This window comes from Nycticebus coucang, chromosome 8 (assembly GCF_027406575.1).
Source record: "Nycticebus coucang isolate mNycCou1 chromosome 8, mNycCou1.pri, whole genome shotgun sequence".
Lineage (NCBI taxonomy): Eukaryota > Metazoa > Chordata > Mammalia > Primates > Lorisidae > Nycticebus > Nycticebus coucang.
This window is the reverse complement of record NC_069787.1, coordinates 93119283-93140637: the sequence shown is the minus strand read 5'-3', so window position 1 is coordinate 93140637 and position 21355 is coordinate 93119283. Positions and strand designations below refer to the sequence as shown.

General features: G+C 47.8%; 1 protein-coding gene, 1 long non-coding RNA gene and 1 pseudogene across 3 annotated transcripts in view; 2 read left to right on the top strand and 1 right to left on the bottom strand.

Annotated features, from left to right (window-relative positions):
- The window catches only part of CDC25A (cell division cycle 25A), a 32960-nt gene extending 19422 nt beyond the window's left edge, over positions 1 to 13538 (top strand). For both annotated transcript variants that reach the window (XM_053600519.1, XM_053600518.1), the window contains exons 10-15: positions 1503 to 1601; positions 6258 to 6320; positions 6409 to 6507; positions 8284 to 8414; positions 11353 to 11464; positions 11721 to 13538. In XM_053600519.1, the coding sequence (XP_053456494.1) occupies positions 1503 to 1601; positions 6258 to 6320; positions 6409 to 6507; positions 8284 to 8414; positions 11353 to 11464; positions 11721 to 11861 (645 nt within the window). In that variant the 3' untranslated portion in view covers positions 11862 to 13538. The remainder of the gene's footprint in view (positions 1 to 1502; positions 1602 to 6257; positions 6321 to 6408; positions 6508 to 8283; positions 8415 to 11352; positions 11465 to 11720) is intronic.
- Positions 12952 to 16643, top strand: LOC128591393 (cell division control protein 42 homolog; annotated as a pseudogene).
- Positions 16644 to 19318: 2675 nt separating this feature from the next.
- LOC128592543 (uncharacterized) overlaps positions 19319 to 21355 on the bottom strand; it is a 51464-nt gene continuing 49427 nt past the window's right edge. The window contains exon 5 of the long non-coding RNA XR_008381914.1: positions 19319 to 19580. This is a non-coding gene — a long non-coding RNA (uncharacterized LOC128592543). The remainder of the gene's footprint in view (positions 19581 to 21355) is intronic.

Below are 21355 nucleotides of genomic sequence, written 5' to 3'. Positions count from 1 at the left end.
GGGTTTGAACCCACCAGCCTCGGTGCATATGGCCGGCACCCCACCCACTGAGCTAAGGGCACCACCCATGCAGGGCTATTTTTTGTTGCAGTTGTCATTGTTTTAGCTTGCCTGGGCCGGGTTTGAACCTGCCAGCCTCCATGTATGTGGCTGGCGCCATAACTGCTGTGCTATGGGCACTGAGCCAGCCTCAAACTCTTGACCTTGACCTTAAGCAATTCTCTTCCCTCAGATTCCCAAGTAGCTGGGACTATAGGTGCCTGCCACAACACCCTGTTATTTTTTGTTGCAGTTGTCATTATCGTTTCGCAGGCCCAGGCTGGGTCCGAACCCACCAGCCTTCGTGTATGTGGCTGACTCCGTGCCAGTGCCAAGCCATATGTAATTCTTTTTATAGGCACGTACCTTCATTTCTCATGGGTAAATACCTAGGAGCACAATTCCTGAGTCCTAGGCTAGTCACATGGTTAGCTTTCTAATTTTTCTTTTTATTTTTATTTATTTTTTTTTTTTTGTAGAGACAGAGTCTCACTTTATGGCCCTCAGTAGAGTGCCGTGGCCTCACACAGCTCACAGCAACCTCCAACTTCTGGGCTTAGGTGATTCTCTTGCCTCAGCCTCCCGAGCAGGTGGGACTACAGGCACCCGCCACAATGCCCGGCTATTTTTTGGTTGCAGTTTGGCCGGGGCCGGGTCCGAACCCGCCACCCTCGGCATATGGGGCCGGCGCCCTACCGACTGAGCCATAGGCACCACCCTAATTTTTCTTTTTAGATGCTTGTAGCACAGTGGTTACTACACCAGCCATATACATCAAGGCTGGTGGGTTTTATTTTCTTTTTCTATTTTTTGTAGAGACAGTCTCACTTTATCGCCCTCAGTAGAGTGCCGTGGTGTCACACAGCTCACAGCAACCTCTAACTCCTGGGCTTAGGTGATTCTCTTGCCTCAGCCTCCCAAGTAGCTAGGACTACAGGTGACAGCCACAATACCTGGCTATTTTTTTGTTGCAGTTTGGCTGGGGCTGGGTTTGAATCTGCCACCCTCGGTATATGGGGCCAGCACCCTTCCCACTGAGCCACAGGCACCACCCAACTGATGGGTTTTTGTTTGTTTGTTTGTTTGTTTTGTTTTTGAGACAGAGTCTCACTTTGTCGCCCTCAGTAGAGTGCCTGGCATCACAGCTCACAGCAACCGCCAACTCTTGGGCTAGGGCGATTCTCTTGCCTCAGCCTCCCAAGTAGCTGGGACTGCAGGCGCCCGCCGCAACACCCAGCTAATTTTTGTTGCAGTTTGGCTGGGGCCAGGTTCAAACCTGCCACTCTCAGTATATGGGACCAGCACCCTACTCACTGAGCCACAGGCACCGCCTGGAAAATTTCTTATTTGCTTAATATAGACATTAACTTTTCAGACTCCTCCTTGTGACATGCTCCAAGTGAACGTTTTCTGAAGTCCTTTTAAAAACCCTGGCCTCATTCTACACCTTTGGTTTGTTACAGATTCCACATCAGTCTTTATCCCTGGTATCTTCCCCAAAAGGGACCATTGAGAACATTTTGGATAATGACCCAAGGGACCTTATAGGAGACTTCTCCAAGGTAATCACAGCAAATGGAAGCAAAGCATGACCAGGGGCAGGAGGTACCTGGAACACCACCTCCCCAAGGTGGCTCCTGAGATGCCTCCAAAAGGATAGTTTAAAAATGTTAGGGAAATAGACTTCTCATGGTCAGGTATATGTTGATGTCTGTGAAACTATAATATATCAGTGGTTTCAGGTAGGGTATTGCTAATCAACCATCTTGATCCAACTGAAAGATCAAGTTGTCTTGGAACTGCTTTTTCTTTGGGGGGCAGGGGTGCCGTTAGTTTTGTTTTTGTTTATTTGTTTTGTTTTTGGGACAGTCTCACTTTTTTGTTTGAGGGGCAGGGTTGAGGAAGATTCTCACTATGTCACCCAGGGTAGAATGTCATGGCATCATCATAGCTCACAGAAACCTCAAACTCCTGGGATCAAACGATCCTCTTGCCTCAGCCTCCCAAGTAGGTGGTACTACAGGTACCTGCCACATTCCTGGTCGGTTTTTCTATTTTTAGTAGAAATGAGGTCTTGTTCTTGCTCAGGCTATTCTTGAACGCCTGAGCTCAGGCAATCTACCCACTGCAGGCTCCCAGAGTGTTAAGATTACAGGCCTGAGCCACCAGCCACTGTTTTTGTTTGTTTGTCAGGCCCAGACAAGGCTCAAACTCACTGCCCCAATGTGTGGGGTGGCAGTGCACTAATCACTAGGCTACAGCAGCCAGCTTTATTTATTTATTTATTTAATAATAAGACAAAAAGATAGGCTGGAGTGCAGTAGAATCATCATGCCTTATAGCAACTTCAAACTCTTAGCAGTCCTGCCTCAGCCTGCTAAGTAACTGGGATTATAGGATTACCACCATACCCAGTTATTCTTTTATTTCTTTATTTGTTTACTTATTTATTTATTGAGACCACACCTTACTTTGTCACCCTTAGTAGAGTGCCAAGGCTTCATAGCTCACAGCAACATCAAACTCTTGGGCTAAAGTGTTTCTCTTGCCTCAGCCTTCTGAGTAGCTGGGACTACAGGCACCCGCCACAACACCCTGCTATTTTTAGAGACAGAGTCTTGCTCTTGCTTAGGCTAGTCTCAAACTCCTGAACTCTAGCAATTCACCCACCTCAGCCTCCTTAGAATTCTAGGATTACAGACATAAGCCACCATACCTGGCCCCATTTTCTTTTTCTTTTGTAGAGATAGAGTCTTGGCTATGTTGTTCAGCCTGATCTGAAACTCCTGGGTTCAAGCAAGCCTCTTATCTCAGCTTCCCAAGTAGCTGGGATTACAGGAGGCACCACACCCAGCTGTGTTTCTGATTATAAAAGTTAAGAATGTGGAGTTTGAAACTAGCCTGAGCAAAATCAAGATCCCGTCTCTACTAAAAGTAGAAAAACTGAGGCAAGGGTGGCGCCTGTGACTCAATGAGTATGGCGCCAGCCCCATATACCAAGGGTGTCAGGTTCAAACCCATCCCTGACCATACTACAACAAAAAAATAGCCAGGCGTTGTGGCAGACGCCTATATTCCCAGCTACTCAGGAGGCTGAGGCAAGAGAATCACCTAAGCCCAAGAGCTGGAGGTTGCTGTGAGCTTTGATGGTATGGCACTCTACTGAGGGTGACATAGTGAGACTCTTATCGCAAAAGAAAAAAGCCAGGCATGTGGCTAGCACCTGTAATCCCAGCTACTTGGGATCTTGATCCAAGAGAATCGCTTAAGCCTAAGAGTTGGAGGTTGCTGTGAGCTGTGGTGCCATAGCACTCTACCAAGGGCAACATAATGAGACTCTTATCTCAAAAAAAAAAACTAGCCACGGGCGGTGCCTGTGGCTCAGTGAGTAGGGCGCTGGCCCCATATGCCGAGGGTGGCGGATTTGGACCCAGCCCGGGCCAAACTGCAACAGAAAAATAGCCGGGCATTGTGGCGGGCGCCTGTAGTCCCAGCTGCTCGGGAGGCTGAGGCAAGAGAATCACGTAAGCCCAAGAGTTAGAGGTTGCTGTGAGCCGTGTGACGCCATGGCACTCTACCCGAGGGCTGTACAGTGAGACTGTCTCTACAAAAAAAAATAAAAATAAAAACTAGCCGGGCGTTGTGGCAGGCACTTGTACTCCTAGCTACTAGGGAGGTTGATGCAAGAGAATCACTTGTGCCCAAGAGTTTGAGGTTGCTGTGAGCTGTGACGCCACAGCACTCTACTGAAAATAACAAAGTGAGACTCTATCTCTATTTTAAAAAAAAAGAAATGAAAATAATATAACCTGAACATTTGTACCCTCATTAATCTGATTTTTTTTTTTTTTTTTTTTTTGTGGTTTTTGGCTGGGGCTAGATTTGAACCTGCCACCTCCGGCATATGGGACCGGCGCTCTACTCCTTGAGCCATAGGCGCCACCCTGATTTTTTTTTTTTTTTTTTTGGAGATAGAGCCTCAAGCTGTCACCCTGGGTAGAATGCCGTGGCATCACAGCTCACAGCAACCTCCAATTCCTGGGCTCAAGGAATTCTCTTGCCTCAACCTCCTAAGTAGCTGGGACTACAGGCACCCACCACAACGCCCAGCCTTTTTTTTTTTTTTTTTTTTTTTTCTGGTAGTTTATGGACTGGGCTGGGTTTTTGAACCCTTTTTGTTTGTTTTTGTTTTGTGTTTCTTGTTTTGTTCTTTTTTTGCAGAGACAGAGTCTCACTTTATTGGCCTCAGTAGAGTGCTGTGGTGTCACACAGCTCACAGCAACCTCCAGCTCCTGGGCTTAGGCAATTCTCTTGCTTCAGACTCTTGAGCAGCTGGGACTACAGGTGACCGCCACAACACCCAGCTATTTTGTTGCAGCTTGGCTGGGGTTGGATTTTAATCTGCCACCCTTGGTATATGGGGCTGGCACCCTACCCACTGAGCCACAGGGAGCACCCTAGGGAATGAATTTCTACAGAGGAGGGTCTGCTAATGTAAAGTGTTAGCTGTCTTTATTTATTTATTTTTCTGAGATAGAGTCTCACTTTGCCACCCTCGGTAGAGTGCTGTGGCGTCATAGCTCACAGTAATCTCAGACTCTTGAGCTCAAGCAATTCTCTTGCCTCAGCCTCCCGAATAGCTGGGACTATAGGTGCCCACCATAATGCCCAGCTATTTTTAGAGACGGGGTCTTGCTCTTGCTCAGGCTGGTCTCCAAACTATGAGCTCAAGCAGTCCACCCACCTTGGCCTCCCAGAGTGCTAGGATTACAGGTGTGAGCCACTGCATTTGGCCAATTGTCTTGAACCTCTGGTAAAATACAAGGCTATAATTATTCAGCTAACATTTATTGAAACACTCATTTTATGTTTGGCAGAGATTCCAAAATGAGACCTAGGTCCTTCCCTCAAAGAATTTAGTATGTGGTTAAAGAGGTAAGACATGTACCACATGGTAGATTGATGTAAATGTCAATGAAGTATAAATAGGCTATGTCAAACCTGTGAGCTCAGGCTATCCACCTGCCTTAGCCTCCCAGAGTGCTAGGATTATAGACGTGAGCCCTGCCCCACTTATTGTATTTTTTAAGTGCTAGTCATATTCTAGCTACTAAGGTGAGGATTTTTTATTTTAGTTTTTTAAGAGAAAGAGTCTCACTATGTTGCCCCCAGTAGAGTGCTATGGCATCACAGCTCACAGCAACCTCAAACTCTTGGGCTTAAGCAATTCTTTTGCCTCAACCCCCCCTAGTAGCTGGGACTACGGGCACCCGCCACAACACCTGGCTGTTTTATGGCTGCAGTTGTCGTTATTGTTTAGCTGACCCAGGCCAGGTTCGAACCTGCCATCGTCGGTGTATGTGGCTGATGCCCTACCCACTGAGAAACTGGCGCCACCCTGAGGTGAGGATTCTTGGCAAAAGCAGGAGGCAAAGGAAATTACCTAAGAATTCTTGATTCACATCTCTCTCACTATCTAGGTAATCTTGGATAAGATCCTGAAAATAAGGATAATAACATACCTTATTAGGCAGTGCCTGTGGCTCTGTGAGTAGGGTGCTGTCTCCATATATCGAGGGTGGTGGGTTCAAACCCAGCCCCAGCCAAACTGCAACAAAAAACTAGCCAGGCGTTGTGGCGGGAGCCTATAGTCCCAGCCACTCAGGAGGCTGAGGCAAGAAAATCACCTGAGCTCAAGAGCCGCAGGTTGCTGTGAGCTGTGCCACTACAGCACTCTACTGAGGGCAACAAACTAAAACTCTGTCTCTAAAAAAACAATAATAATAATATACCTTATTGGTTTGGGGTGGTGCCTATGGCTCAGTCGGTAAGGCGCCGGCCCCATATACCGAGGGTGGCGGGTTCAAACCCGGCCCCAGCCAAAACTGCACCCAAAAAAAAAAAAAAATAGCTGGGTATTGTGGCGGGCACCTGTAGTCCCAGCTACTCGGGTGGCTGAGGCAAGAGAATCACTTAAGCCCAGGAGTTGGAGGTTGCTGTGAGCTGTGTGAGGCCACGGCACTCTACCAAGGGCCATAAAGTGAGACTGTTTCTACAAAAAAAATAATAATAATACACCTTATTGGTTTCTGAGAAAATACTTGGAGTTTTTTTTTTTAAAGCTGCTTTCTATCAAACAAGAAAGCAATATAAGTATATAGGCTTTCAGATTCTCTTAAGTATCTTTCTTTTTCTTTTTCTTTTTTTTTTTTTTCAAGGGTTACCTTTTTCATACAGTCGCAGGGAAACATCAGGATTTGAAATACATCTCTCCAGAAATTGTAAGTCAATCCTTTTGGAACCTACCACACATGCAGTATTTGAATCTAATTATTTCTGGTAGTCAACTCCTTGGCTTTGTCTCCATAGATGGCATCTGTTCTGAATGGCAAGTTTGCAAACCTCATAAAAGAATTTGTTATCATTGACTGCCGATACCCATATGAATATGAGGGGGGCCACATCAAGGTATGAATTCCTTAGACTTGCTCTCTTGGGAGTCGTAGCAGGAACCTTAACAATATATAATTTAGGGGTGGCACCTATGGCTCAGTGAGTAGGGCACCAGCCCCATATACCGAGGGTGGCGAGTTCAAACCCAGCCCCGGCCAAACTGCAACAACAACAAAAAAAAATAGCCAGGCATTGTGGCGGGTGCCTATAGTCCCAGCTACTCTGGAGGCTGAGGCAAGAGAATCGCCTAAGCCCAAGAGCTGGAGGTTGCTGTGAGTTATGATGCCACAGCACTCTACTAAGGGCGGCAAAGTGAGACTGTCTCTAAAAAAAAACAATATATAATTTAGGGCAGCGCCTGTGGCTCAAAGGGATAGGGCACTGGCCCCATATGCTGGAGGTGGCAGGTTTAAACCCAGCCCTGGCCAAAAACTTAAAAAAATATATATATATATATATATATAATTTAAAGGGGGAAGTGGTGATACCTGTCTCTTGGTTTATAGTATAACTAGTTGTGAAAATTTTAAATGAAGACAGTGATTGTAGAAGTCGTTTGATCTCTGGAACTCTAAGTGAATGGTGCGTACTCTGTACTACACTACCACTTTGTGCTACAGATGCTATCCCTGTTCTCTCCTCACACTGTCACCATCAAGGGCATTTCTAGGTGGTGTTTAAGCCATTCAAAGGGACCAGAAAAGGTTTTATAGCATTTTAGAGGCATAGGTACAAATCTTAAGAGAAGCCACTCTCTGGCAACACACCCCAGAGTCTGTGCCAGGCTTTGTAATGCCTCCTAAGCTGTTCAGTCCAGCTGCCTGGTGGAGGGGTATATTGGGGACACTTGTTTCCGGGAAGAAAGGAACTGGTCATGGCATTTTAATTTTTTACTCAATAAAATAGTGTTTAAATATGGTGAAGGGGTACTTTATTTTATTTATTTATTTTTTTGTAGAGACAGAGTCTCACTTTATGGCCCTGGATAGAGTACCGTGGCATCACACAGCTCACAGCAACCTCCAACTCCTGGGCTTCAGTGATTCTCTTGCCTCAGTCTCCCGTGTAGCTGGGACTGCAGGCGCCCGCCACAACACCGGTTATTTTTTTTGGTTGCGATTCAGCCGGAGCTGGCTTTGAACCCGCCACCCTTGGTATATGGGGCCGGCACCTTACCGACTGAGCCACAGGCACCGCCCGATGGGGTACTTTAAATACGATGTGTTTGCCACTGTTTTAGGGCTTTTCTTTTTTTTTTTTTTTTTTTTTTTGTAGAGACAGTCTCACTGTACCGCCCTTGGGTAGAGTGCCATGACTTCACATGGCTCATAGCAACCTCTAACTCTTGGACTTACGCACTTCTCTTGCCTCAGCCTCTCAAGCAGCTGGGACTACAGGCGCCCGCCACAACGCTCGGCTATTTTTTTGTTGCAGCTTGGCTGGGGCTGGGTTTGAACCCGCCACCCTCGGCATATGGGGCCAGCGCCCTACTCACTGAGCCACAGGCACCGCCCTAGGGCTTTTCAAAATCCCCAAATTTATAAATACTACTCATAAAGTCCACCATAGTCATTTGTGTTGCCAATTTCCAATCCCCAAGTGCATTATTCTTCAGTCAATGTATGCAAACCTGTAAATGTCCCTTGAGATAAAACGGGTGTCAGGTTGTCTACTAGGCTATTCAACCAGAAGATCTGCAAAATCGCCAACTGGTCTTACAGACTTAAAGATCACTTTCACTGAGTCAACACTGAAATGTACAGGTGCCAAGAGTCTCTGTTGCCTTTACAGGGTGCAGTAAATTTGCACATGGAAGAAGAGGTTGAAGACTTCTTACTCAAGAAGCCCATTGTTCCTACTGATGGCAAGCGTGTCATTGTTGTGTTCCACTGCGAGTTTTCTTCTGAGAGAGGTCCCCGCATGTGAGTGCTGCACAGAACATGACGTTTCTGTGGGGTATGGTGGTGTGTGGCTTATACTTGGAGCATATTGATTATCTTCTTGCACATCACAAGTCATTTTCATGCCTTAGCCTTCACATGATACATCATTTCATGGTTTTATAAGAAGTATAAATTCTGAACAGGCACAGTGGCTCACCCCTGTAATCCCAGCACTCTAGGAGGCTGAGGTGGGTGGATTACATGAATTCACAGGTTCCAGAGCAGCATGAGCCAGAGCTAGACCATGTCTCTAAAAATAGCCAGGCATTGTGCTGGGTACCTGTAGTCCCAGCTACTTGGGAGGCTGAGGCAAGAGAATTTCTTAAGCCCAAGAGTTGGAGGTTACTGTGAAATTCTTGTCCATTCAGCAGTTGATTGATTATATGAGCAGCATCTTTGGGTATGGTTTATAGTCTTGACCTAACAGCTTCAGCTAGGATTTTCAGGCTTCTCCAGTCTAGCCCTGTCTGTGACCTATAATGCTAGTGTTGTCCATGCATTATCCCCCATGGTTTTAGCCTCTGCTTCATCATGTCTGCTCCTCTTTTCTTCTTTTTTTTTTTTTCTTTTTTTTTTTTTTTGTGGTTTTTGGCCGGGGCTGGGTTTGAACCCGCCACCTCCAGCATATGGGACCAGCACCCTATTCCTTGAGCCACAGGCACCTCCCTCCTCTTCGTTTTTAAGAGACAGGGTCTCATACTATCTAGGCCGGAGTACCATGACATCATCATAGCTCATTGCAGCCTCATACTCCTGGTTTCAAGCAGTCCTGCCTCAGCTTCACAAGTAGCTGGGACTACAGGTGCACTCCACCATGGGCAGCTAATTTTATTTCCTTTTGTAATATTTATTTATCTAATTTATTTTTGGTAGAGACAGCGTCTATCTTGGGCAAGCTAGTTTTGAACTCCTCCCCTCAAGTGATCCTCCCACCTTGGCCTCCTAAAGTACTAAGGTTATAAGCGTGAATCAATAGGCCCAGCCAAGTCCAAGTAGTTATTCGTTTTTTTTTTTTTTGTAGAGACAGTCTTACTGTACCGCCCTTGGGTAGAGTGCCGTGGCGTCACATGGCTCACAGCAACTTCTAACTCTTGGGCTTACACAATTCTCTTGCCTCAGCCTCCCGAGCAGCTGGGGCTATAGGCGCGCGCCACAACGCCCAACTATTTTTCTGTTGCAGTTTGTCAAGGGCTGGGTCCGAACCCGCCACCCTCGGCATATGGGGCCGGCGCCCTACTCACTGAGCCACAGGCGCCACCCTCGTTTTTCTTTTTCTTTGTTTTTTTTAGAGACAGTCTCACTTTGTTGCCCTCAGTAGAGTACCATGGCATCACAGCTCACAACAACCTCCAGCTCTTGGGCTTAGGCGATTATCTTGCCTCAGCCTCCTGAGTAGCTGGGACTACAGGCGCCTGCCACAGTGCCTGGCTATTTTTTGGTTGCAGTTTGGTCAGGGCCAGGTTCAAACCCACCACCCTCAGTATATGGGGCCATTGCCCTACTCACTGAGCCATAGGCGCTGCCCCCTAAGTGGTTATTCTTTATGCAAATGACAGAAACGTGTAAAATTCTCAGTTAGCAAAGACTTGAACTTTTGTTGTTGTTGTTGTTGTTGAGACAGAGCCTCAAGCTGTCGCCCTAGGTAGAGTGCTGTGGCATCACAGCTCACAGCAACTCCAACTCCTGGGCTCAAACGAATCTCCTGCCTCTGCCTCCCAAGTAGCTGGGACTACAGGCGCCCACCACAATGCCTGGCTATTTTGTTGGTTGCAGCCGTCATTGTTGTTTGGCGGACCCAGGCTGGATTCAGACCCACCAGCTCAAGTGTATGTTGCTGGCGCCTTAGCTGCTTGAGCCACAGGTGCCGAGCCAAGACTCAAACTTTTATAGCAAGAGTTGGGCAAGTTAGCAGCCACCAGCCAGATGAGGATTGGGGGGTGGGGGGAAGCATTCAGTCTGGGCATAGAGTACAAGTGGGTACCCCGAGGCAAGAGCAAGCTTAGCCTATTTATTTAAAAGTCAGAAGGGGGCGGCGCCTGTGGCTCGGCTGGTAAGGCGCCGGCCCCATATACCGAGGGTGGCGGGTTCAAACCCGGCCCCGGCCAAACTCCAACCAAAAAATAGCTGGGCATTGTAGCGGGCGCCTGTAGTCCCAGCTACTCGGGAGGCTGAGGCAAGAGAATCGCTTAGGCCCAGGAGTTGGAGGTTGCTGTGAGCTGTGTGAGGCCACGGCACTCTACCGAGGGCCATAAAGTGAGACTCTGTCTCTACAAAAAAAGAAAAAAAAAAAGTCACAAGGAGGGGCATCGCCTGTGGCTCAGTGAGTAGGGCACCGGCCCCATATACCAAGAGTGGCAGGTTCAAACCCAGCCCCGGCCAAATTGCAACAAAAAAATAGCCGGGTGTTGTGGCAGGCACCTGTAGTCCCAGCTGCTTGGGAGGCTGAAGCAAGAGAATCACATAAGCCCAAGAGCTGGAGTTTGCTGTGAGCCATGTGATGTCATGGCACTCTACCGAGGGCAGTAAAGTGAGACTCTGTCTCTACAAAAAAAAAAAAAAAGTCACAAGGAGAAAGAATAAAAGGAAGTAAGTGAGTAAGACTTGTTGAGGAAAGGCTAGGGAATATGGCAGAGAGAAGCTGGCTTAGAAGTGTTTACGGCAAGTGGTGGTGAAGACACTGGGTAGGGGCGGATCTAGGACTGTTTGACTTGGAGAAAGGAAGATTGTGGAAGAGACCATCTGTGAGCCCTACCTGTGAACACCACTCACGTGGTCAGGAATTTGAACTCAGTCCTGATTGTTTCCAAGAATAAACTTGGGATGATACATAAGGATTATTTAAACCAAAGTCATTACTTTTATTGTATTATCTTCTTGTGGAAGAGCTAACCTTATGGCCTTCGTTCCCCTTTACTAGGTGCCGGTATGTGAGGGAGAGAGATCGACTTGGTAATGAATACCCCAAACTTCACTATCCGGAGCTGTATGTCCTAAAGGGGGGATACAAGGAGTTCTTCTTGAAATGCCAAGTAAGACTTGCATCTCTGAAGAGGATTGCCCAACCCACCCCAAGTGGTAGACCAGTGGATCTGTCTGGTGGTTGTGACCATTATGCCAGGGTCTGGGGGAAAAGTGGGTATCTCCCCTGCACAAAGAAGGCCCCTATGGAGCCCAATGCCCAGGTCTGCATTGCTGATCCCACCTTTATGCTCAGTGCGAGGAGGGAGCCTGGTTGTGAGTTTGAGGCTGGTGTACTCCTAACTTCATCCTATCCTGTCCCCACAGTCTCACTGTGAGCCTCCCAGCTACCGACCCATGCACCATGAGGACTTTAAAGAAGACCTAAAGAAGTTCCGCACCAAGAGCCGGACCTGGGCAGGAGAAAAGAGCAAAAGGGAGATGTACAGTCGTTTGAAGAAGCTCTGAGGGCGGTGGTGCCAGATAGCAGCAGTCTCCGCTTTCTTCTTTCCCCACCTTCCCCTCTTTGCTGCAGAGAAACTTGAGCAAAAGGGGCCAGCTGTGTGACATTTGGAGAGAAGGCCTGGGGCTTCCATGTCTTAAACATACCTCTCACACTCCCAAGGTTGGAGCCCAGGCATCTTGCTGGCTGTGCCTCTTCTGTCCCTGTAAGACATCCTCCTTTCATATCAGGACTATTTGCCAAGGTTGTCAGGTGCCATGGCACAGTTCTGAGCATGTCAACTGTCCTACCCACAGTGGGATGAAACAGCTGGGCCTTATTGGGCTTTGGCCTTCTCTCAGGAGAGAGACAGAAGGGGAATACAGAGAAGTAACAGATAAATGTTGCTGGCCAAATATCAAAGACAGCCCGGGAAGGAAAAAATCTTTGTGGGATAATCCATATCTTTAATTTATTCAACTTCATCAATCACTTTATTTTTATTTTTATTTTTTTTTAACTCTTGAGACTTTACTGCTTTATTAGGTCAAAATACTGCCTTTCTTGGTAGGGTTTTATCATCCCCAGCACTACCTCAGCTTTTAATTAAAAAAAAAAAAAAACAGGAGTAAGAAAAGGCAAACCTGCTGCTATTCAAAACCAAGGACTGAGGTACTGGTCAGAGTGGGTGCTGGACTCAGGCTTGGCTACAGGAGATGAGCTAAACCTCCCAGACCTACTTCTGGCCATCAGGATCTAATGGGAGATATGTCCCTGCTCTTCTCACCCTAGTTCCCTGTGATGTTGGCTGGCATAGAAGTCAGAGTCAGGAAAGCACTTCAGACAGCTTCCCTTGGGCCACCCCCAGGCCATTGTTGGGATGTTGTAGTGTAGGTTTCCCAGGCTAGGGGGTAGGAATGGGTGGGCTCTGCAGGATGAGAGAGCGGCATATCCACTGAGGGTCCTCCTGTTACTGATACTCTAGCTTTTATTATATATTTTTTTTAAATAGTCATTTTGAGTCAAAGAGTATCAAATCAGTGTTGGATGAGCCACCCAAGGGTGGGGAGAGGGGCTGGAAGCCCTGGGCATTAAGAGAAGGGAATGGGTGCTGGCATGGAGATGACTGTAGAGAATGTTTCTCATGAGGGAGCGTGGTGGGTTTATCATGTTTTGATTTGAGGGACAGAGAATGTTGAATCATCACCAGTTGCCCTCTTATCTAGCCCCATGGAAGTAGGACTTGAAGGAACACCTCATCCAAGGAGCCTGGGGCTGACTTGATTGATTCTAGATAGGCCTGTTGCAGGGGCTGCACATCCTCACTCTGTGATGCCAGTTGCCTTGCCATTGTTGCTCCATGAGGTGTAGCCAAGTACCTCTTATAATAAGAGTCAGTCTCCGCTTTGTACCTCTCAGTTTCCTATGCTGGGGTTGGGGAGGGAATCATTGGTATTGGAGATGACTAGTTAAGTTCTGGGTTTGAGTTGCATTTGGCTATGAAACAATCTTGTTGGCAAAAGTATGTGGGGAAAAGGCCTCTTCCCCCACGCACATTGAGACAGATCCCGATTGGTCTCTGATCTTTGTAGGAATTCTGTCAGTTGAATGCCTGAAGAGAAAAGTGGCATGGCCTTCAGATTGTACCATTTTAGCTAGCACTGTTAACCAACTATTGCAGGCTCTAAAAATAAAAAATCTTAAACCCATGCTCTGTGCCTAGTTCTTGATGGATTTAAAGGGAATTATGTTGTTTTTTTTTTTTTTTTTGTAGAGACAGAGTCTCATCCTATGGCCCTCGGTAGAGTGCCGTGGCCTCACACAGCTCACAGCAACCTCCAACTCCTGGGCTTAGGCGATTCTGTTGCCTCAGCCTCCCGAGTAGCTGGGACTACAGGCGCCAGCCACAACGCCCGGCTATTTTTTGGTTGCAGTCTGGCCGGGGCTGGGCTTGAACCCGCCACCCTCGGTATATGGGGCCGGCGCCCTACCAACTGAGCCACAAGCGCCGCCCGGGAATTATGTTTTTAAGGTTCTAGAACCACATTTGATTAAAACCAGGCAAGTTTGGGGCAGCCATATTTCCTTAAGAGCAGAGGACCTGGCTTTGGGGATGGCTGTAACAACCACTCATTACCCTGAATCCAAAAAACAAACATGGGTGGCGCCTGTGGCTCAGTGACTAGGGCACCGGCCCCATATACCGAGGGTGGTGGGTTCGAACACAGCCCCGGGCAAACTGCAACAACAACAACAAAAAAAATAGCTGGGCGTTGTGGCGGGCGCCTGTAGTCCCAGCTGCTCGGGAAGCTGAGGCAAGAGAATCACGTAAGCCCAAGAGCTGGAAGTTGCTGTGAGCCGTGTGACGCCATGGCACTACCGAGGGCAGTAAAGTGAGACTGTCTCTACAAAAAAAAACATGGTTCAGGGCGGCACCTGTGGCTCACTGGGTAGGGCGCCGGCCCCATATACCGAGGGTGGTGGGTTCAAACCCGGCCCCGGCCAAACTGCAACAAAAAAATAGCCGGGTGTTGGGGTGGCGCCTGTGGCTCAAGGAGTAGGGCACCGGCCCCACATGCCGGAGGTGGTGGGTTCAAACCCAGCCCTGGCCAAAAAGTGCAAGAAAAAAAACTTGGCGGCGCCTGTGGCTCAAGGAGTGGGGCGCGGGCCCCATATGCCGGAGGTGGCGGGTTCAAACCCAGCCCCGGCCAAAAACCAAAAAAAAAAAAACAGCCAGGTGTTGTGGCGGGCTGTACCGCTACTCGGGAGGCTGAGGCAAGAGAATCGCTTAAGCCCAGGAGTTGGAGGTTGCTGTGAGCTGTGTGAGGCCATCGCACTCTACTGAGGGCCATAAAGTGAGACTCTGTCTCTACAAAAAAAAAAAAAAACATGGTTCAGATTAATTCATAAAATGAAATGGTTGTGTTAAAAGCATCTCTAGGCTGGGCACAGTAGCTCATGCTTGTAATCCTAGCACTCTCAAAGACCCAAACAAGGATCTCTTGAGCTCAGGAGTTTTGAGAACAGCCTGAGCAAGAGACCATCTCTACCAAAAATAGAAAAATTAGCCAGGTGGTTTGGTGGGTGCCTATAGTCCCAGCTACTTGGGAGGCTGAGGCAGGAGGTTTGCTTGGACTGAGGAGTTTGAAGTTACTGTGAGCTACACTGACACCATGACACTCTAGCCCAGGCAACAGAGTGAAACTTTTTTTTTTTTTTTTTAAGGCAGTGCTGCCAACACTCCAGTGGAGACGCTGAGGTCAACATCAGATTTGAAATATTTAAAGTAGATACAAGGGCGATGCCTGTGGCTCAAGGAGTAGGGCACCGGTCCCATATGCCAGAGGTGGTGGGTTCAAACTCAGCCCCGGCCAAAAATCACAAAATAAATAAAGTAGATGTAAAACTATTTCAGCAATACAGACAGTTGTTTTTTTTTTTAATTTTTTTTGTAGAGACAGAGTCTCACTTTATCACCCTTGGTACAGGGCTGCGGCATCACACAGCTCACAGCAACCGCCAACTCCTGGGCTTAGGAGATTCTCTTGCTTCAGCCTCCTGAGTAGCTGGAACTACAGGCACCCGCCACTTTTGTTGCAGTTTGGCCGGGGCTGGATTTGAACCTGCCACCCTTGGTATATGGGGCTGGTGCCCTATGCACTGAGCCACAAGCATCACCCAGCAATGCAAACAAGGACATTGTGTTAGGTGATGGTGCTGTTGGTAAAACATATCTCCTGATATCCTAAGCAACAAAAAAATTTCTATCTGCCAGCTACTCGGGAGGCTGAGGCAAGAGAATTGCTTAAGCCCAGGAGTTGGAGGTTGCTGTGAGCTGTGTGATGCCATGGCACTCTACCGAGGGCCATAAAGTGAGACTCTGTCTCTACAAAAAAAAAAAAAAAATTTCTATCTGAATATGTTCTGACTGTTTTTGACAACTATGCAGTCACAGTTATGATTGGAGGAGAGCCATATACTCTTGGACATGTTTTTTTTTTGAGACAGCCTCAAGCTGTCGCCCTGGGTAGAGTACTGTAGCATCACAGCTCACAGCAACCTTGAACCTTGAACTCCTGGGCTCAAGCGATTCTCCTGCATTCGCCTCCCAAGTAGCTGGGACTACAGGCGCCCGCCACAACACCCAACTATTTTTTGGTTGCAGCCATCACTGGCGGGCCCAGGCTGGATTCCAACCCGCCAGCTCAGGTGTATGTGGCTGGCACCTTAGCTGCCTGAGTCACCGGCGCCGAGCCTACTCTTGGACTTTTTGATACTGCAGGGCAAGAGGATTATGACAGATTACGACCTCCGAATTATCCACAAACAGATGTATTTCTAGTCTGCTTTTCAGTGGTCTCTCCTTCCTCATTTGAAAATGTGAAATAGCTCTCCTCCTCTCTCTTCTCTCTCTGTCTCTCTTGGTCTCTCCTCTCTCTGTCCCACTCCCCCACCCTTTCCTCCCCTCCTTGGTGCTGCTCTGCAGCATCCCTTCCTTGCCAATAAATACCTTTCATACCAAAAAAAAAAAAAAAATGTGAAATAAAAGTGGGTGCCTGAGATAAATCACCATTGTCCAAAGACTCCTTTCTTGCTCCGTGGGACCCAAAATGTCTCAGAGATGATCCTTCTACTATTGAGAAACTTGCCAAGAACAAACAGAAACCTATCACACCAGAGACTGCTGAAAAGCTGGCCTGTGACCTGAAGGCTGTCAAGAAAGGCCTAAAGAATTGATTTGATGAAGCAATATGACTGCCCTGGAACCTACACAACTGAAGATGAGCCGCAGGTGTGTGCTGCTATGAACATTTCTCCAGAGCCCTTTCTGCACAGCTGGTATCAGCATCATACTAAAAGCAATGTTTAAATGAAACTAAAGATTAAAAATTAAAATTCATTTTTGCAATAAAAACAAATGTCCTGCACCTGTCCACATGCACTTGTGTCAGATGAGGCCCCTAGGTATGGCCCCCCCCTTTCCCTTCCCAGTACTAGTTAATTTTGAGTAATTGTGTATTGTCAGAAAAGTGATCAGTACTAGTTTTTGTTTTGTTGTTTCAAAAAAAAATTTTTTTTTTTTTTTTTTTTTTTTGTAGAGACAGAGTCTCACTGTACCGCCCTTGGGTAGAGTGCCGTGGCGTCACACGGCTCACAGCAACCTCCAGCTCTTGGGCCTACGTGATTCTCTTGCCTCAGCCTCCCGAGCAGCTGGGACCACAGGCGCCCGCCACAACGCCCGGCTATTTTTTTGTTGCAGTTTGGCCGGGGCTGGGTTTGAACCCGCCACCCTCGGCATATGGGGCCGGCGCCCTACTCACTGAGCCACAGGCGCCACCCCAAAATTTTTTTTTTTTAAAGCAAACCATGCGTGTATGACTCTGTATAACAGACTAATTTGAATTGTTGAAGCTGCTCCCTGGTTCCACTCTAGAGAGTAATCTGGGACGTCATAGTGTGTGTTGTTTTTTTCCCTCTGTTTTTGGGGGGAGTGTGTGTGGGGTTTGTTTTTTAGTCTTGTTTTATTAATTCATTAACCAGTGGACAGCCCTAAGGGGAGTAGGATGGATTGATTCCACAATCCACTTTTTCTAGTTTAGAAAAACATGTTCCCCGTCTGGTGCTCTTAGGAAGGAGTATAGTAAAGGCCTCATTTAATAACACTCCTTTTTGAAAGTTGCCTTTTCTCTCCACCCTGAATAGATCCAGTAGTTGATGAAACTCATGAAAGTGGGGGGAATCTGTCTTGCCCCTCCACTTTTCTAGGATGCACTACACATGTGACTATCGAGGAAATTTGTTTGCATTTGCTGATTTTTTCTGGAAGTTAATTTCTAACTTCTTTCACTGATAAATGAAGAAAAGTATTGCACCTTTGAAATACACCAAATGGATTGAGTTTATAATTTTAAAAAAATTTTTTCCTGTCAAAAAAAACCAAACGAACCCTGAACTCTTTTTTTTTTTTTTTTTTTTTTTTTTTTTTTTGGCCAGGGCTGGGTTTGAACCCACCACCTCCGGCATATGGGACTGGCGCCCTCCTCCTTGAGCCACAGGCACCACCCCACGAACCCTGAACTCTTTATCCTATGTGGTAAAATAAAGTCTAATCCTATGTCATTTTATGTTATGCTCCAATAACAGTACAGTATTCTGGTTCTAGAATGCTCCCTATCCTCTGAAACTTGACTGTTATAGCTAGAAGCCAACCATGCAGACACTTTGTGTTTACTGTAGAAAAACTTAAGGTATATCAATCTGACCAACATAATAAGACCTTGTCTTTTAGGAAAGATAGAAAAATTAGCCAGGTATGGTAATAGACTAATGCCTATAGTCCCAGCTACTCTGGAGGCTAAGGCAGAAGGTTCCCTTGACAAAAAGAGTTTAGGGTTACAGTGAGCATGTTGACACCACTTTACTCTAGCCCTGGCAACAGAATGAGACCCTGTCACACACACACACACACCCCAAAATAGAAAAACTTAGGTATGTACACTTGCAAGGTCAAGAATAGGATATCTCTAAGAACTTTGGGCAAGACATGGTACTTAAAAGTTTTGGGACAACTATTATATGCAAAGTGGGATTCCCCTGGTTCACATAAAAAAAGAAAATTTTTTTTTTAGTGACAGAGTCTCACTTTGTCACCCTGGGTAGAGTGCCGTGGCGTCACAGCTCACAGCAACCTCCAACTCCTGGGCATAGGCGATTCTCTTGCCTCAGCCTCCCGAGTAGCTGGGACCACAGGCGCCCACCACAACGCCCAGCTATAACACATAAAAAATTTTAAAGTGTGCAAAGGTATATAAAAAATAATTCAGCTTCTCTCCGTGTCGAGCATGACTTCATGAGCGTCAGTAACGTTGTTCGTTTGTAGAGACAGTCTCACTTTGTCACCCTCAGTAGAGTGCCGGTGTCACACAGCTCACAGCAACCTCCAACTCCTGGGCTTAAGCGATTCTCCTGCCTCAGCCTCCCGAGCAGCTGGGACTACAGGCGCCCGCCACAACGCCTGGCTATTTTTTGGTTGCAGTTTGGCCACCCTCGATATATGGGGCCGGCGCCTTACCCACTAAGCCACAGGCGCCGCCCGGTCAGCAACGCTTTGGTACTCGGGTTTAGCGCCATATTTAAATTGACCGGATTTGGTCGTGAATAGTCGCGCCTTTTTGCATGTTGGGCCAACACTGCTTGTACAGTTAGCCGCGTTACATTTGTCGGCGAAAACCTGAGGACGCCGAGGGAGCGGTCGGCGGGCTGCGAGGGCGCCGCCGTCATGCCCGAATTAAAGATGGCCGCCGTCAGTGCCGCCCGCGTAGTGTCACGTCGGGTTTGGAGCCGCGGGAGCCCCCCGGTTGGCCTCAGGGCCTCCTTACGGAATTGGCGTAAGGGGAAGGGGCACTGCTGGAAAAGCTAGACTGGGAAACTGCCTTAGGGTGGGGGCCGTGTTCGCGCCGGGGCTTCTAACCACTGACCTGGCGGCTTCGGGAGTGAAAGTGAGGAGGTACTTCGAGGCAGGTGTCTACGCCCTGGTCCATCCCTGTTTCCTCGGCTTTCGGGGTGAAAAGTGACGTTCGACCTCGGTTGCCCCGGCGCTTCCTCGTGCTGTCACTTTGGTGGCCTGGCACAGCCAAGAGGTTCGCAGCACTGCGAACTCTCTCCGGTCACCTTCACGTAGGCTCACTTCGTTGATGCCCAGTTCTGTTCGCTTGGATTCAAGTAACCTTTGCATACAGCAGAAGCTAGGATAAAAAGAGAAGGTATCGGGCGGCGCCTGTGGCTCAGTGGGTAGGGTGCTGGCCCCACATCTGCAGGGTGGCGGGTTCAAACCTGCCCCTGGCCAAACTGCAACAACAAAAAAATAGCCAGGCATTGTGGCAGGTGCCTGTAGTCCCAGCTACTCGGGAGGCTGAGGCAAGAGAATCGCCTAGGCCCAGGAGTTGGAGGTTGCTGTGAGCTGTGTGAGGCCACGTCACTCTACCGAGGGCCATAAAGTAAAACTCTGTCTCTACAAAAAAAAAAAAAAAGAAGAAGGTATCCAGAGGAAATGCTGCCCCAGAGCAATGGCGGGAAGTGTATCCCAGAGGAGGTGATGTTCAAACCTACAAACCTAATCTTTTTCTTTTCTTTCTTTCTTTCTTTTTTTTTTTTTGAGACAGTTGCACCTTGTCACCTTCAGTAGAGTGCCCTGGCCTCACAGCTCATGACAACCTCAAACTCTTGGGCTCAAGTGATCCTCTTGTCTCAGCCTCCCAAGTAGCTGGGACTACAAGCGGCCATCACAACGCCCAGCTATTTGAGGTCTCACTCTGGCTCAGGCTGGTCTCAAACTCATGAGCTCAGACAATCCACCCACCTCAGCCTCCCAGAGTGCTAGAATTACAGGCTTGAGCCACCACACCTAGTCCAAACCTAATCTTGAGTAAGAGCTTTATGAGACAGGGTGTTCCAGGAAGAAGCAATGAACACACATATAAGGTGAAATACTCCCTATCATGATATGAAGTTTCAGGGAGGCATGGGGAGGGAGAATATTCCCAAAACTCTGATCTTGAATATGGATCTGAGGAGTCTAAGCTTCAGGGATCTGTGACAGCAGAACTTCTCAAACACTTGGGGAACTTGTTAAAATGCACAATCTGATTTGCAGCTCTGGGATGGGGCCTGGCTACATTTCTAATAAGCTGATGCTGCTGCCCCCTGAACTACACTGTTCGAAGTGTAGTTTTTTATTTTTTATTTATTTTTTTTTTAGAGACAGAGTCTCACTTTATCAACCTTGGTAGAGTGCCATAGTGTCATAGCTCACAGCAACCTCCAACTCCTGGGCTTAGGCGATTTTCTTGCCTCAGCCTCCTGAGAAACTGGGACTACAAGTGCCCGCCACAACGCCCAGCTATTTTCTTGTTGCAGTTTGGCTGGGGCTGGGTTCGCACCCACCACCCTCAGTATATGAGGCCAGCGCCCTACCCAGTGAGCCACAGGCAACGCCCCTGAACTACACTTTGAACAGCCAACCTGTAAACTTTAAGATGGGAGTAGTGACCAGGCTTGGTGTTTCAAGCCTGTAATCCTAGGACTCCGGGAGGGCGAGTGAGGTGGAATTATCACTAAGGCCAGGAGTTGGAGGATGCAGTGAGCTATGATTATGTCACTGCACCCTAGCCAGGGTGACAGAGCAAGACTGTTTTAAAAAAAATGTGAGTAGGGCGGCGCCTGTGGCTCAGTGAGCAGGGCGCCGGCCCCATATACCGAGGGTGGCGGGTTCAAACCCAGCCCCAGTCAAACTGCAACAGAAAAATAGCCGGGCGTTGTGGCGCGCGCCTGTAGTCCCAGCTGCTCGGGAGGCTGAGGCAGGAGAATCGCCTAAGCCCAGGAGTTGGAGGTTGCTGTGAGCTGTGTGACACCACGGCACTCTACTGAGGGCGATAAAGTGAAACTCTGTCTCTACAAAAAAAAAAAAAATGTGAGTAGTGTAAGGCAGTACAGCCACTGACAGCAGGATGAGGGATAGATG